The sequence below is a fragment of the Octopus bimaculoides genome, chromosome 9, assembly GCF_046866305.1.
Source record: "Octopus bimaculoides isolate indiv1 chromosome 9, ASM4686630v1, whole genome shotgun sequence".
NCBI lineage: Eukaryota > Metazoa > Mollusca > Cephalopoda > Octopoda > Octopodidae > Octopus > Octopus bimaculoides.
This window is the reverse complement of record NC_142936.1, coordinates 19,105,879-19,121,155: the sequence shown is the minus strand read 5'-3', so window position 1 is coordinate 19,121,155 and position 15,277 is coordinate 19,105,879. Positions and strand designations below refer to the sequence as shown.

General features: G+C 35.7%; 1 protein-coding gene and 1 long non-coding RNA gene across 3 annotated transcripts in view; one reads left to right on the top strand and one right to left on the bottom strand.

Annotated features, from left to right (window-relative positions):
- Window positions 1-15,277, top strand: part of LOC128248703 (tRNA dimethylallyltransferase-like) — a 285,316-nt gene that overhangs the window by 248,248 nt on the left and 21,791 nt on the right. For both annotated transcript variants that reach the window (XM_089357231.1, XM_089357232.1), the window contains exon 7: window positions 8,590-8,701. In XM_089357231.1, coding sequence (XP_089213357.1) covers window positions 8,590-8,701 — 112 coding nt within the window. The remainder of the gene's footprint in view (window positions 1-8,589; window positions 8,702-15,277) is intronic.
- Window positions 10,435-12,116, bottom strand: LOC128248704 (uncharacterized). Its single transcript, XR_008264873.2, has 3 exons — window positions 11,913-12,116; window positions 11,561-11,626; window positions 10,435-11,253 (listed from the first exon to the last, which is right to left on the bottom strand). It is a non-coding gene; the product is annotated as an uncharacterized LOC128248704 (long non-coding RNA).

Below are 15,277 nucleotides of genomic sequence, written 5' to 3'. Positions count from 1 at the left end.
ATATGTTTGTGTGTGTATAAATATATGTGTACATATATATATATATATATATATATATATATATACACACACACAAACGTGTGTGTGTTTCTGCTTTGCAAACAAAGAACAAGCATTTATTTTTTTTTTTTACTAAGAGAAGTTAAACACCAAAATTGTTGCTGTTATCATTATAACATCTGTTAGTATGGGTTGTACAGGTTTGTAATACAGTAAATCCCCTTGTATCTTAATGAGGTATCATTCTCATCATTTTGATCTAATTACTATTTCAAACTTTTATTTTATTTTTCACTTATTTTAGTCATGCTGGGGCACCACCTTAGAGAGATTTAGTCGAATGAATCAACCCCATTACTTATTTTTTCAAGTCTGATATTCATTTTAACAGTCTCTTTTTTCCAAATTGCTAAGTTAATGGAGCATTATCCAACACTGGTTGTCAAGCAGGAGGAGGGGGACAGGAAACACAAGCACAAAGACACACACACATATGGGCTTCCACACAATTTCTGTGTATCAAATTCACTCACAAGGCATTTGGTTGATTTTGGGCTATATTGTAGAATACATTTGCTCAAGGTTCTGTGCAGTGGAACTGAACCCAAACCCACATGGTTGCAAAGTGAACTGCTTAACCACACAGCCATGCCTCTTCCTCTACAGTCTTCCAATAAACATATCTCATGTACTCATCTCGCCTACAAATTGCATCCAAAGAAAACCACTTGAATGATTGGCATAATGTCCCTCCCAGACATACTCCAGCCACTGGCTCACCGATGTATCTGTCTCCTCCTTCTGCCTGTTCTCTTACTCTAACAATGCTTGCTCTGCTCCTTGAAGCTACTTCAACTCAGGACTCTTGGTTCACTGATCTCTTTCTCTCTATCCATGTTATGTCTAAACTAGGCATGGACAACCCTTTTTAAGAAGTGAGCTGCATAAGATATGACTCACCATCAGTTGGACTGCACTACTAAAAACATTCAAAGTAATTTTTCATTAGGTGTGCCATTCAGAAAGCCCTAAGGTGGCATACAGTTTGCAAACCACAGTTTGATCATGAATGGTCTAAATCAGGGGTTCTCGACCATTTCTTATCTATGGACCCCTTTTATTATCATCTTATTCTGGTGGACTCCCATAGCCATTCGATGTTTAAAAGTCACTTTTATAGAAACGTCTTTCAAATTCCTATTTTGTTATTAACACATTAACTTGTACAGGTTGAGCTATGTAAAGTGCCAGAGAAAGAAACCTATCTGTCTCTTGCAATCAAAATTTTTCATGGACCCTTGAAATATTAATGTAGATCCCCAATTTACTATTTTGCTAGCATGCACCCCCAAAAATCTTACATGGACTCCCCAGGGGTCATATGGATCCTGGTTGAGAACCACTGGCTTAAATCCTTCAGGCCTGGTGCTACCTTATGTTCAGGATATTGTCCTGCTGGAATTCCCTCCCTGCATGTGCCTTTCCTGCAATTGTTAAACTTTCGACCATTTAAGTGGAACATTTACCACATTGCTCTCACAGATCTTGTTGAGCTTGTGAAGGTTATAAATACTGCTCCTTTCTCTAGTCCAAACTAATAAAAAGAGAAAATCAACCAATGTAACAGCCTCTATGTGGTTATTCAACTTGCTTGACATAGCAACCAAATCTATAAACCACAGACAACCTTCTTGAAAAAGAAAGGAAATATTGGATAATTTATTCCTAGAAATGCAATGTCCAACAGAAAAACAACATGGTCATGGCTGGAATGCTTTTAATATTTAGTCCACTGAGGGCTATCCTTGGGGCAAATAACTGATATATTGATTTCAAATTTTGGTACAAGGCCTGCAATTTTGGGGAATGGGCTAAATCGATTACATCAACTCTAGCACTCAACTGGTGCTTTTTTTTATTGAACCCAAAAGGTTGAAAGGCAAAGTCAGCCTTGGCGGAATTTGAACTCAGAACATTAGGAGGTGTGAAATAACATTAAGCATTTTGCCCAGTGTGCTAACAATTCTGCCAGCTCACCACCTTAACAATGTTGTTGTTTGTTCCTTCTCGAGCTGTGCCTGGCTCATAAGGGCTGGTTTCCCAGTTTCATTGGTCTATAGGTTCCCCATCTGGACGGGATGCTGATCTGGCACAGGTGAGCTGCTAAATGCAGGAAGAAAGGGTGAGAGAAAGTTGTGGCAAAAGAGTCAGCAGAAGTTAGCCATTACCTTCTGCTGGAGCCACGTGGAGCTTAGGCGTTTTGCTCATAAACACACACATTGCCCAGTCTTAGATTCGAACCCGCAATCCCTTGACCACAAGTCTGCTGCTCTAACCACCAGGTCATATGCCTCCACTCCACCTTAACAATAACTGACATATAAAAGTGAGAGACACAAGCTTGCTAAAAATATGAATAGAATATCTCTTTAAATCACACTTTACTGCATAAAAAAAAAAACAGCATTGGATACCATAATTTTTGATACAGTATGCCTGAAAACAGGATGGGATAATCATGACTTGAATGTCTTTGAACATAGGTTTACTCAATCATACATATACACATACATACAGTTGCCACCACCACCACTACCACCATCATCATCATTTTTAATATCCATTTTTCTATGCTTGCATATGTAATTCAGAATTCAGTGAGGCACATTTTCTATGGCCAAACATGTTTACATGGAATGCTAGAAATGGAGAACACCACTCGTATGATGATGACGGCATTTCTTTACAACTATTCTACAATGTCAAAACATGGAAGTATAAATACACACACACACACACACACACACACACGCATGACTGGCTTCTTTCAGTTTCTTATTTTTTTATTGTCCACGAGGGGCTAAACATAGAGGAGACAAACAAGGATAAAGGGATTAAGTTGATTACATCGACTCCAGTGCGTAACTGGTACTTATTTAATCGACCCCGAAAGGATGAAAGGCAAGGTCGACCTCGGCGGAATTTGAACTCAGAACGTAACAGCAGACAAAATACTGCGAAGCATTTTGCCCAGTGTGCTAACGTTTCTGCCAGCTCACCGCCTTCTTTCAGTTTCTGCTTACCAAATCCACTCACAAGGCTTTGGTTGGTCCAGGGCTTTAGTGGGAGACATTTACCAAAGTTGCCTTGCAGTAGGACCGAACCCAAAACCACACAGTTGGGAAGGAAACTTCTTAACCACACAGCCATGCCTGTACTTATGTCTTTGACACCCTGTTGTTCCATAATTCACTCACATTTTCTTTGGTTTGAACAATGTGCACCCAATCAAATAGCAATATAAAAAAAATTAAATTTCAATAAACACCGTTAATTAGCATGGAATTCCTGTAATTACATAACTTAATAATTTGAATTTAGAATATATAACAGCTGTAAATTAATGCCTTAGAAAAGTGAGAAAAAAAATTTTTTTAAATACATACACACATGCATTTGGTCATACTCCCTCAACTCTAAATTTTTACAGAAGTCCTGCAGACATAATCTGAGATGTGTCAAAACTAGAAACTTTAATTATTGGCCAAATTAGATACAGAAGTAAAGGAGTGATGTAATGAATGCCATACAGTAATATTTCTTAATTGAAATTTCCCTCTTAGTAAACGATACAAATCAAAAAGATAGTTAGTGGCAGTTGTTAGAAACTCCCTAAGAAGGAGGGGAGATAATTTCAAGATATGCATTTTTTATCGGTTGGCGTATATCAGAATTGATCAGTGACCAAAATGTTTGCTGAAGCTGGTGCCACTTAGAAAGCAGTGGTAATGGTGCTACCTCAAAAGCACCCAGTATGATCTGTAAAGTGGTTGGCATTAGGAAGGCTATACAAAACTGTAGAAACTGAGCCAAAACAGACTATGGAACCTGGTGTGTCTCCTGGCTTTGCCAGTTCCTGTCAAGCCATCCAACCATTGCCAGTTTGAAAAACAGATGTTAAAGGATGATGATGGTGATGAACATTGACTCTTGTTAGATTCATTGGTTTGGAGCTGCTCCTGACTGATGAGACATAATGATGTGAAGACACCAGCTGTTCTTTACAACCAGATTCCTTTGAGTATATTTGTCATCATCATCATCAGTTTACCATTCACTTTTTCATGCTTGTATGGGTCAGATGGAATTTATTCAGGCAAATTTTCTACAGCCAAATGCTCTTCCTGTTGCCCACCCTCATCTGTTTCTAAGCAAGATGATATTTCTCCATGAACAGACATAGTCTTGAAGGATATTGGAAATGAGTGACACTGCTTGACAATCATTTACAACTATCACACAATGTCAGGACAAGGAGACAAATGCACATACCCCCCCCCCCCACACATATACATATAACAGGTTTTTTTTCAGTTTTCATCAACCAAATTCACTTGCAAGTCTTTGGTTAACTCAGGATTACAGCAGAAGACACTTGCCCTATTTGCCTCACAGTAAGACTGAACCCAGAACCATGTGTTTGGGAAGCAAATAGCCACAGTGTTATGAACACATTCATCGTAAAGGAAAAGATGTTCCCCTGTGACAAACACGACAGTGATTAGCATATTCATATGCAAGGCATCACTTTGAACCTTGCTGTTTGTTGTGCATATAATGATGAACCTGTAAATTAATCTTTCTAAATTAATTTGGAAGATTAATAGGCAAGGAATAATATGGATATATGTCTCTGTTAGAGTACAGTTTAATCAGGCCTACATGGTCAGTTGACAAAACCATAAGTATCAGAAGAAAAGTTACAAATAATATTTGGCCAGTATAATTACATAAGTAAGGATAAATTGAGTGAAAGGGTTATAACTGAAATTGAATACAGTTTATGGTTCTCTGGTATATAATTTCATACAGAGAAAGTAAGTATGCAATTATTATAGCACTTGAAAACTCTTGTTTATACCACTCCCCATCAGATACCTTATTTACCATACTCTTTGTATTCATCACCATCAGCAGCAGCAACAACATCAAGTCTTGCTTTTTGAATGTTGATGGATATTATATTGTCAAACACTGTTTTATTGTTGTTATGGTCAATGCTGTGATTCCTCTGGAATGTGTTCCTCGGTGTTAAATCATATTCTTATGTTCTAAGTGAATCTTTTCAAGTAGTTTAACATCTTATTTACACCAGTTTATACTCACCAATGTAACCTTTATTGCTATATCCACCATAGATAATTTGGGCTGTTTTATTCTCTCTTCTTTTCACATGAAACTCACTCTTGTAGTATACATTCTGATCAAGCCCAATTCAAGTCTTTGCCACAGTAGTATATTCCCTCTATGATTTATTTTCCAATGTATTACATCAAAGTTTAACATAAGTTTCACAAATTTATTTTCTTTCCTTAGATTATTCAACATTAAAACACTCTTCCTATGTGTGTTTATCCTCAACCAGCTTCTTTCTTTTCCTTTAACAACAGTAAGGTAAATTGTAAATGACTATCTTAGTCTTCTAAATCTCCTTTTCAAGTCGTTGCACACCAGATATCTTTGTGGTTTTGCTGGTGGTGGTGGTGGTGGTGGTGGTGTTGGTGGTGGTGGAGGAGGTGGTAGCAGGGCTTCTATTTGTAATACAAATAAATTGAAAAAGCAATGAAAGAGTAAAAATAGATAAAATTGTTATTTAACTCTTAGGTATCCACACCTCTACTCCTCATCCATTGCAGATATAATGAAAGAACAGATGTGAGTGTTATTTTCAAATCTTTTGTGTATCTTGAATAATGTTCTAGTTTAGAATAAAGAAAAAATATATAAATATGCAGAAAAATAAAAAGTCTGAACATTCTCATCTTGGCTTTTATCTGTTCTATTTTCTGGTATTTCTCAAGAATCCCTTCCTTATAAATGGTTTCTTTGTCTTGACATTTACTTTGGTGTTAATCCTGTTGTTGCTTGTAACCTTTGTGTTTTGACTAAGAAGGAGTTTTGTCTGTAGACTCATTAGCTGTCACTGAATAAATTTAAAGAAAAAAACTTCTTTCTTTCTGTGTGGAAGGATAGCAATGTCTTATATTAAAGAAAAGACAAAAACTGTTTTAAATTACGTCAAAGGTCACTTCTGTTGATAGATTACAAAATGACATTCTTGAAATGGGAGGTGGAAAAAAAAAATGAATTTCCTGGATATTTAGAAAGCTGTAAGAAATTGCTGCAGCTTCTGCTATTGAAAGAATAAATTCAGCTATTATCTTATATAATCTAAAACAAAAAACTCCAGAAGCTGATCAATTTCAGAGAATGAAATAATGAACATGGCTGTATGGTTAAGAAGTTCACTTTGCAACTATGAGTTTTCAAGTTCAGTCTCACTACACAGCACCTACTATAGCTCCAAGTTGACCAATTCCATATCAGTGAATATGGTAGATGGAAACTGTGCAGAAGCCTGTCATATATATATATATATATATATATATATATATATATATATATATATATATATATATACAGGGTGTCCACAAAGTCTGGGTACATGGGGATTAACACATACTTTAAGAAATGATTATTTCTTATATTTAATTGTTTATGTTATGATTTTATTTACTCCATGTACCCATACCTTGTGGACACCCTGTATGTATATATATATATATATATATATATATATTAATAGTAATGGTATGACAACAAAAGAATGAATGAGACCTCGATATTGTGTAAATAGAGGAATTTATCTGTAATATATGTAACAATTATTTGGTTGCCATAATAAAACTCCAAGTTTCGGATGTCTGGGCAGAAATCTTCTCTGCCATCTTGTCAGTTATTAAGACAATCAAAAAATGCTTAACAGAGTTTTCAGGGAGATTCAGTGTAACACAGAATGTGACAAGGTTGATGTTTGAAATACAGGTACAACTCATTTTTCCAGCTGAGTAGACTACTACATAATATATTAATTCCAAGAATGAAATTACTTCTCTGGAATTATAGTTTTTATGAAATGGTTCCTTTAAGGAAAGCTGTTCATTTCTATGCATTCTGTTGGCTAGTATTTGCAGGAGCACTAACTGAAGAAGCCACTCGGATTTTTAAATTTACTTTAATCTGCTATAAATACATGTTCATCCCTCGAAGTAATGAGGACCATCTAGCAATCTTTATGGATGACTGATGACTTGCATGGCAAACTTGTTTTGATTGGAGGAGAATTACATGCTGTCAACCTTACTCTTTCATCCTTGGACATTTTCAATCCAGTGATATGACAAAGTTGAGATAACTGGGGATGGAAACAGATGCAGTGGATTATCAAAATGTGATCAAAATATCTTTGTTTGCCACATCTTATTCTCTGCAGTTCACAGTGTGTTGCTGCAGCTGACTTCTCCTCCATTTTACAATGAAGGCTTCTTCTGCAGAGTCCACAAGATCCTGTCTTCCCATACATAGGTAAACAAGCCCATTGTTATTTAACCCATAACTAGGGACCCTGCCAGGTGTTACTATTCCTTGTCTGAGTACATCTGTGAACGATAATGGCAAAGAAATGGTTCCTCATTCCTCAAAAACATTAGAACTTTTGCACCAAGGCACCACTGGTGGATGCAGTTTAAAGGACATACATACACATATGTGCACGCGTGCACACACACATACACACTTGACCAGGTCATCAGATGTTGTTATATGCCGCTAGTCACAATGTGCCTCCAATTTTGTCTTGATTGCACCATCCTTTTCTATCTTGACCCAAATTGCTTGATTAAATCATCTTCCCATCATCATGGAAGCCATCTAAGTGATCTTTTCCGATCTCTTGGATACCATTCATACACACACACAGTGTGTATGTGTGTGTGGTGTGTGTATATATATGGAGTGGGAGACATGTTTGAGTTTGTCTCTCTCTACTGGACAGTTGGTGTAAGTTTGTTTACATCCCTGTAATAGTAGATCAGTAAAATAGCTGATAGAATAAGTATTGAGGTTAATTTCATTGATTCCTTCTCTAAAAATAAAAGAGTTTAGCATCTAATTAAATGTGACATGAAGCTCACTTGGGGAGCTTCATGTCACATTTGATAGACAATGATAGACAGTGACACCACTGCAATCACATATTTGAATTATTCGTATCCATTTTATAATAAACCTTCATTTGGTGAAAAACTCTAAAAAAACTTGAATAAAATTTGAACTCAGAATTATCATTAGCATCATTTAAAATCCATATTAAAATCCATTTAAAATCCATATTAAAATATTAACATCATTTAAAATCCATCCATGTGTTGTGCTCCAGTGTCTGTTTTGTCATTGTCTTTATGTCTGGACGCCCTTCCTAACACCAACCACCTTATAGAATATATTGGGTGTTTTTTCATGCTATCAGCTCTTGTGAAGTCACCATGCTGCAAGACTACAAATTCTGAGTGTGGGATGTTGGTAACTGTGTTACATCAAAATGCAATAGTGTAATGCATCCATTCTGCTATTCTTACTCTTCGGCAAATGTTTCTATTTAAAAGAACATTATTTTTTTTTTAAATATTGATCAGCAATAATCAGGCATGTCATTTTTTTTTTTCCTCTTTTCTATATTTTGTTCTTCAGTCTTGAATAAACGTCTTGATAAAAGAGTTGATGATATGCTTCAGCGAGGTCTTGTCAATGAGCTGCTAGATTTCCACAAACAGTACAATGAATCCAGGATAAAAGAAGGCACGTAAGTTGAACAATCTTATTATATTTCTTGTTCAATACCATCTTATTTGAAGTTGCTGATATATATATAAATATATAGATATAGATATAGATATATAGTACATATATATAGATATAGAGTAAAAGAGAGTAGATATATATACATATATATGAGGGCACATGGCCTAGTGGTTAGGGTGTTGCACTCACAATCGTGAGATCATGGTTTCAATTCCCAGATCGGGTGGTGCATTCTATTCATTTCACATTGTTCTGCAGTCACTTCAACACTTGACACATGGTACACCGTACAACTGTTCAGGCAACATTGACATAGTGGAGAGAGTGAGCTAATGTGCAGCACAAATATTTGATTACTATAAACAAACCATTTGTGCAGTTCATCCCGCAAAAGCTGAACAGTCATATGTCGTCTTCGGCTGGAGAATCCATCATGTATATATATATATATATATATATATATATGCTTTTGGATGATTACAGTCCCTGTCAGTACATATGTATACAATTATGTGCTTTAACTATTTGCATTGGAGCTTTTTAGCTCTTATTTCTAGCAATGTAGGTGTTCTAATACCCTAGTCATATTTAGTGACAATTATAGTTTTCCTTTTTAGTAACACATTGCATACGGCTGCCTATATTAATATTTTGTATACACATTAGCAATTCTCTAAATCACCCATAGATTTTTATGGCGAATAGATATATACTGACAGAGAATTCAGTCCAGAATCAGCCGAACCAAACGCTCCCTACTGATGAAGCTATGGAATTAGCTGAAACTGACTGATCAGTATAAGGAATTCTTGACTGATGTTTTCAGGCAATTACAGCCTCTGTTAGTACATATGTATATAATTATGTGCTTTAACTACAGCATTGGAGCTTTTTAGCTCTTATTTCTAGCAATGTACGTGTTCTAACACCCTAGTCATATTTAATAAAAATTATAGTTTTCCTTTTTGGTAACATATTGCACATGGCTGCCTCTCTCTCTCTCTCTCTCTCTATATATATATATATATATATATATGGGAGAATATACAAATAATAACAACAGACGAGGACAGGTGGTGTAAATAACAAAAGTATATATTAGTATGACGCTCGGGAATACGGAAAGTCTTTGACGTTTCGAGCTATGCTCTTCAACAGAAAGAATACGGAGACAAGGAGAAAAACACGGAGAAAAAAAATTGTCCAACTGACCCTACTGTATTGTCTAGTCATCAAAATCAAAAACAATCAATGCACATGTGTGAAATTAAAAATATAAAATTGCGATAGTTTACCCATCGCACCCTGTATATATATATATATATATATATATATATATATATATATATATATATATATATATATATATAAAAAATCATAGTCATGATCCACAAGTGAGTATGACCTGGTAGCATATACCATATTTTTGCTAACTGTTTTCAGTATCTATGCAGTCATAAGCAGGCATAGGTACTCTCTCAGCCCTCCTACTTTTGAACCAACAGAATTTCAAGGAGGCGATAACTAAAGACAGAGAGAGAGAGAGCTGTATCATCATTTGGCTATGACTTGTTTTCAGCTAAGTAGACTGAAGCAAATGAAATGTATTGCCTTGCTGAAGGACACAGCAAATTTTCTGGTCTGGGAATTGATCATGAACTTAATTCTCTAACCATCAGGTCAAAAGCCTTTATATTTCAGTATCGTTCTTTTGTTTTTCCGTCTGTTTTATCATCCAGGTATGGGTTTGATAAATGTATTACTGAGACATTATAAAATCCCAGCTTGTAGTTCAGCTTGTAGTAAACAAACATGCACGGAGAGAGAGAGTGAGACACACATACACACAAAATTAAATAAATGCAATAAATCAAAAATTAAATAAACAAGGCGGCGAGCTGGCAGAAATGTTAGCACGCCGGGCAAAATGCTTAGCGGTATTTCGTCTGCTGCTACGTTCTGAGTTCAAATTCCGCCGAGGTCGACTTTGCTTTTCATCCTTTTGGGGTCGATTAAATAAGTACCAGTTACACACTGGGGTCAATATAATCGACTTAATCCATTTGTCTGTCCTTGTTTGTCCCCTCTGTGTGTAACCCTTTGTGGGTAGTAAAGAAATAACACAAAATTAAATAAATGACAAAGGAAATTATACATTGAACTTCATTAGCTTACAGCTGTTTCTGCTATAGGATGCAAACGCTTTATTCTGAAGCATATACATTTTGAGTTCTAATGCCAGGTATCACTATGCCTATGCAAAACATGAAAATGCACACAAACATACATATACATACATACAAAATTGACTTTCAGTTTCTGTTTGCCAAATCCACTTGTGCTTTAGTCAGCTCAGGGTTATAGTAGAAGACAAGGTGCTGTGCAGAGGGACTGAACCCAAAACTACATAGTTGGGAAATGAAGTTTACCTACATGGACATGCATGTGCATGATATATGTAGAGGCAGGCATGGCTGTGTGATTAAGAAGTTCTCTTTCCAACCATAAGGTTTTGAATTCTAAAAATTGCTGCTTAATTTTTATTTCCTTTCTCTGAAAAAGACAGAAATTTCAATTAATAATTGTTTGTGAATAACATTCAGTACAAAATGTCATAACTTAATCTAACAATTCTTAGTTGTATTCATTATTGCTTTAATTGTTTATTGGGTTGTTTCTCAATTAAGTATAGTATATTTGTATTGTCCTTGAGGGTACTTATTACTCGGTAAACAGCTTGGATACAACCATAAAAAAAATAATATTATTTTTGATGATACTGTAATATATTAGAGTGGAAGTAGAGTAGAATTCTTGTAGACTAGTCAAGTTCATGACACCATTAAAAATAGTTACTCACCTAACAATGACGGTAAAATGGTGGTGGTAGCAACGGTGTCGGCAGCAATGATGACGATGATGATGGCTGTAAGGAGAAAGAAGAAATGAGTGTAACTCTAGCATTCAGATTACTATGTCAAGTACAATGCTTATTTATTCATATTGTTTTGAATTAATTATATATTATCTTGTAGCTTCAAGAATACAATAGCATTATTGCTTATTTTTAGAATGACATTGTAGGGTAGGTATGAGAGGTCAAATCTAGCTGGTTTGAACATAAAACAGGTATAATATTTGGGCTAGATATGGCTGGTTTAAATGCCAAAGGGTTAAGTACTTTTGTTGGATGTGTGTCTAAGATAACATACTTTGATTGATGAACTGTACTCTATGTAACCAAGCATTTATATGATATAGAATATGACTTCAGTTCTGTAGATATCAGATGCTAAACTTGTGCATTGCTTTTAGATTTTTAATTGGCAGTCCCTGTGGCACTAGATCCTAAGCTATTCTAACTGCTACTACTTCGAGAACAACAACATAAACTACTAAATACAACCACAACCACAACAATATGTACTGCTGCTAAAACAACTAATTAATAAATCAATAAGATATGGTAGGTCAGTTAGGAAATCATTTACATTTTACATAGCAGGGACCTAATAAAACAGTAGGGTGGATTATAAACATAACATAATGGCCAAAGATTCTGCTATTTTCACTTTTTAAAGAGTATTTCAGTATGAAATAAGTTCTTCTTTGAGAGCTAAATAAAGATTGGACCATTAACTTCATGTTATATATTTTCATTTCCTACTATGTTTCAGTCAGTATGGTCTTGGCTAATAGTGCGCAAATACCATATGTTTCCATACATACTTACATTATACCATTTCCGCTGCGCAAGCTTTGATCATAGAAACACTTACTGAAATTCAGTTTCAATATTAGCTTAGAGATTTTTTGTGAGTTGCATTAGCTGTTTGTGACTTTAAACTTAGCATACATTGGACATCATTACTGTTATCATCATCATACTCTTTACTCTTTTACTTGTTTCAGTCATTTGACTGCAGCCATGCTGGAGCACTGCCTTTAGTCGAGCAAATCAACCCCAGGACTTATTCTTTGGAAGCCCAGTACTTATTCTATCGGTCTCTTTTGCCGAACCGCTAAGTTAGGAGGATGTAAACACACCAGCATCGGTTGTCAAGTGATGTTGGGGGGACAAACACAGACACACAAACACATATATATGACAGGCTTCTTTCAGTTTCCGTCTACCAAATCCACTCATAAGGCTTTGGTTGGCCCGAGGCTATAGTAGAAGACACTTGCCCAAGGTGCCACGCAGTGGGACTGAACCCGGAACCATGTGGTTGGTAAGCAAACTACTTACCACGCAGCCACTCCTGCGCATCTTCACTATTATCATTGTTACTGTTTTAACTTCCAGTTTTCCATTCTTGCGTGAATCAGACAGAATTCATTGAATTAGATTGTTATGGTCAGATATCCTTCTTGTTACCAACCCTCATCTGTTCCCATGTAAGGTAATATTTCCCCATGGCCAGACATGTTTTCATGGAAGATTGGAAATAACAACAACAACAACATATGCACACACATTATATTTGAGGAGTTTTGGGATTTTTTAAAACAACTTGAATATCATTCATGTACGTTATCAAAGTCTTTCTAATCTTGAAAGTAGAGATTAATGAGTTGATTTGCTGCTGAGCAGCTAACAAAGAGGAGGAATAGTCAATGTGCTATCACCACCACTGCATTTTGTCGTGTGACCCACTATTTAACCCTGAGTAGCTAAGTGTACCTTATTCTGTGTAGGTACCATGGAGTGTAAGAACACTGCAGTAGCGAGAAACCCCTTTCATAAACCAAAGGTCTTTATTCAGAATATTGTTTGTTCCTCATTTTATTAATGCTATGAGGTTGGATATGGAGAGAGATAAGCACTGGTTCCATTGGTCTTTCTGATTCTCAGAATTTGTGAGCTAACTTAATAATATTCATCACAGCCATTCTACTTTTGATCAGCTCCTTAAAAGTAATACATAACAATAAAACTTATATTAAAACCTTTACACACCCTGTCTGTCAGTCTGTCACTTTCTGTCTCTCTGTCTCCCTCTCACTCTCTCTGTCTCCCTCTCACTCTCACACACATGCACGCAGACATACATGCACATATACACACACACAGAATGTTTTTAAAATACATTTTTACTTAGATATAAAGCATTGAGCTATTAAGATGCAAGTATGTTACAGTTTAACCAAATGATGACAGTAATGATAATGATGTTTTTTTTAAAAAAAAACAAAACAAAAAAACAAATTAGAATTAGGGATTGCCTTTATAAGAGTTCTGGCTGAAAAGTCACTAATAATGTAACAGGATGTTTACAAATGTTTCTTTTTGTTGAAAAACAAAACCAAAACGTTTGTACCTATAATCTATCATGTACTGTAACAGGTGTTTAGAATCACCTGACTGCCTCATTAATGGAAATTGTTTTTTGTTTTTTACCAAGTACCCTTCAACTCCTTCTCTTAGAATCAACATCTGTCACCATTCAGAATAATGTTACAAGAGAGAAGAAGAGTTGATGATTAGTTTGTTTTCTTTTGTTATTGTTCATAATGAAATATAATTTATTTAGAAATGTTTTGGGCCATTAGAAAATAACAAAAATTAAATAGTGTAGTATAAGTTAGGCTGTTGAGCCTCTTGTACTACATACTTTTCAGATATTATTTGTTTCTCTTTCTCTCTTTCCTTTATAATGTGCCTGTATGTCTGTTCTGTTTCTGTTATTGGTCACAGTCATTGGACTGCAGCCACACATAACATACCACCTTCAAGGGTTTGGGCAATAGAATTGACCCCTCCTCCAGTTCATTGATTTCAGTTGTGCATTAACTTTATTGATCTATATTTGCTGAGCTGGTAAAGTATGGAGCATGAAAGGATACAACATACAACAGCATTTGTTTTAGACTGGTATAAATATGAACACAGATTCCTGCACACATGTGCACAATACACACACACACCACCATCATCATCATCAGTTAACATCCATTTTTCATGCTGGCATGTGTTGGACAGTTTGACAGAAGTTGACGAACCAGAAGACTGCCCAAGCTCCAATGTCTACTCTGACATGGTTTCTACAGCTGGATATGCTTTTCTAGTGCCAACCACTTCACAGAGTGTAGTTGTTGCATTTTACAAGGCATCAACACTGAGTGAGGTCGCCAGGTAACTCACAAACAAGACAACCGGGTGAGGTGTAGTATTGAAGGAGGTGGCTTTATGCCAGATGATGAAAAGTTAAAGTATGATAGTCAGACAGAAGCAGGTGTCTTGCAACAGTGTGTGTGTGTACATTTGTGCGCTGGAGTCAGTTTGTTTGATTAAGCTCTTAAAGAAGATGCCCTGTCATGAGTGCTGTCCAGTGACTTAAACGAGTAAAGAAATAAAATAAATTAGTCCAGAGATGTAAAAGCAAGGACCATGCTCTTTGTATAGATTGATGTCATTGCTAATCAATTTGTACATTTGTTGAACATTTGCAAGAAGAATATGATTGGGACAGCAATATATGGGGTTGAAGAATTTCAAATGATTGGATTGTTGATTTGTGTATGTTATGAAAGGTGGGAAATTAAGATTATAGGAGGAGTGTGATGTATTTGTCAC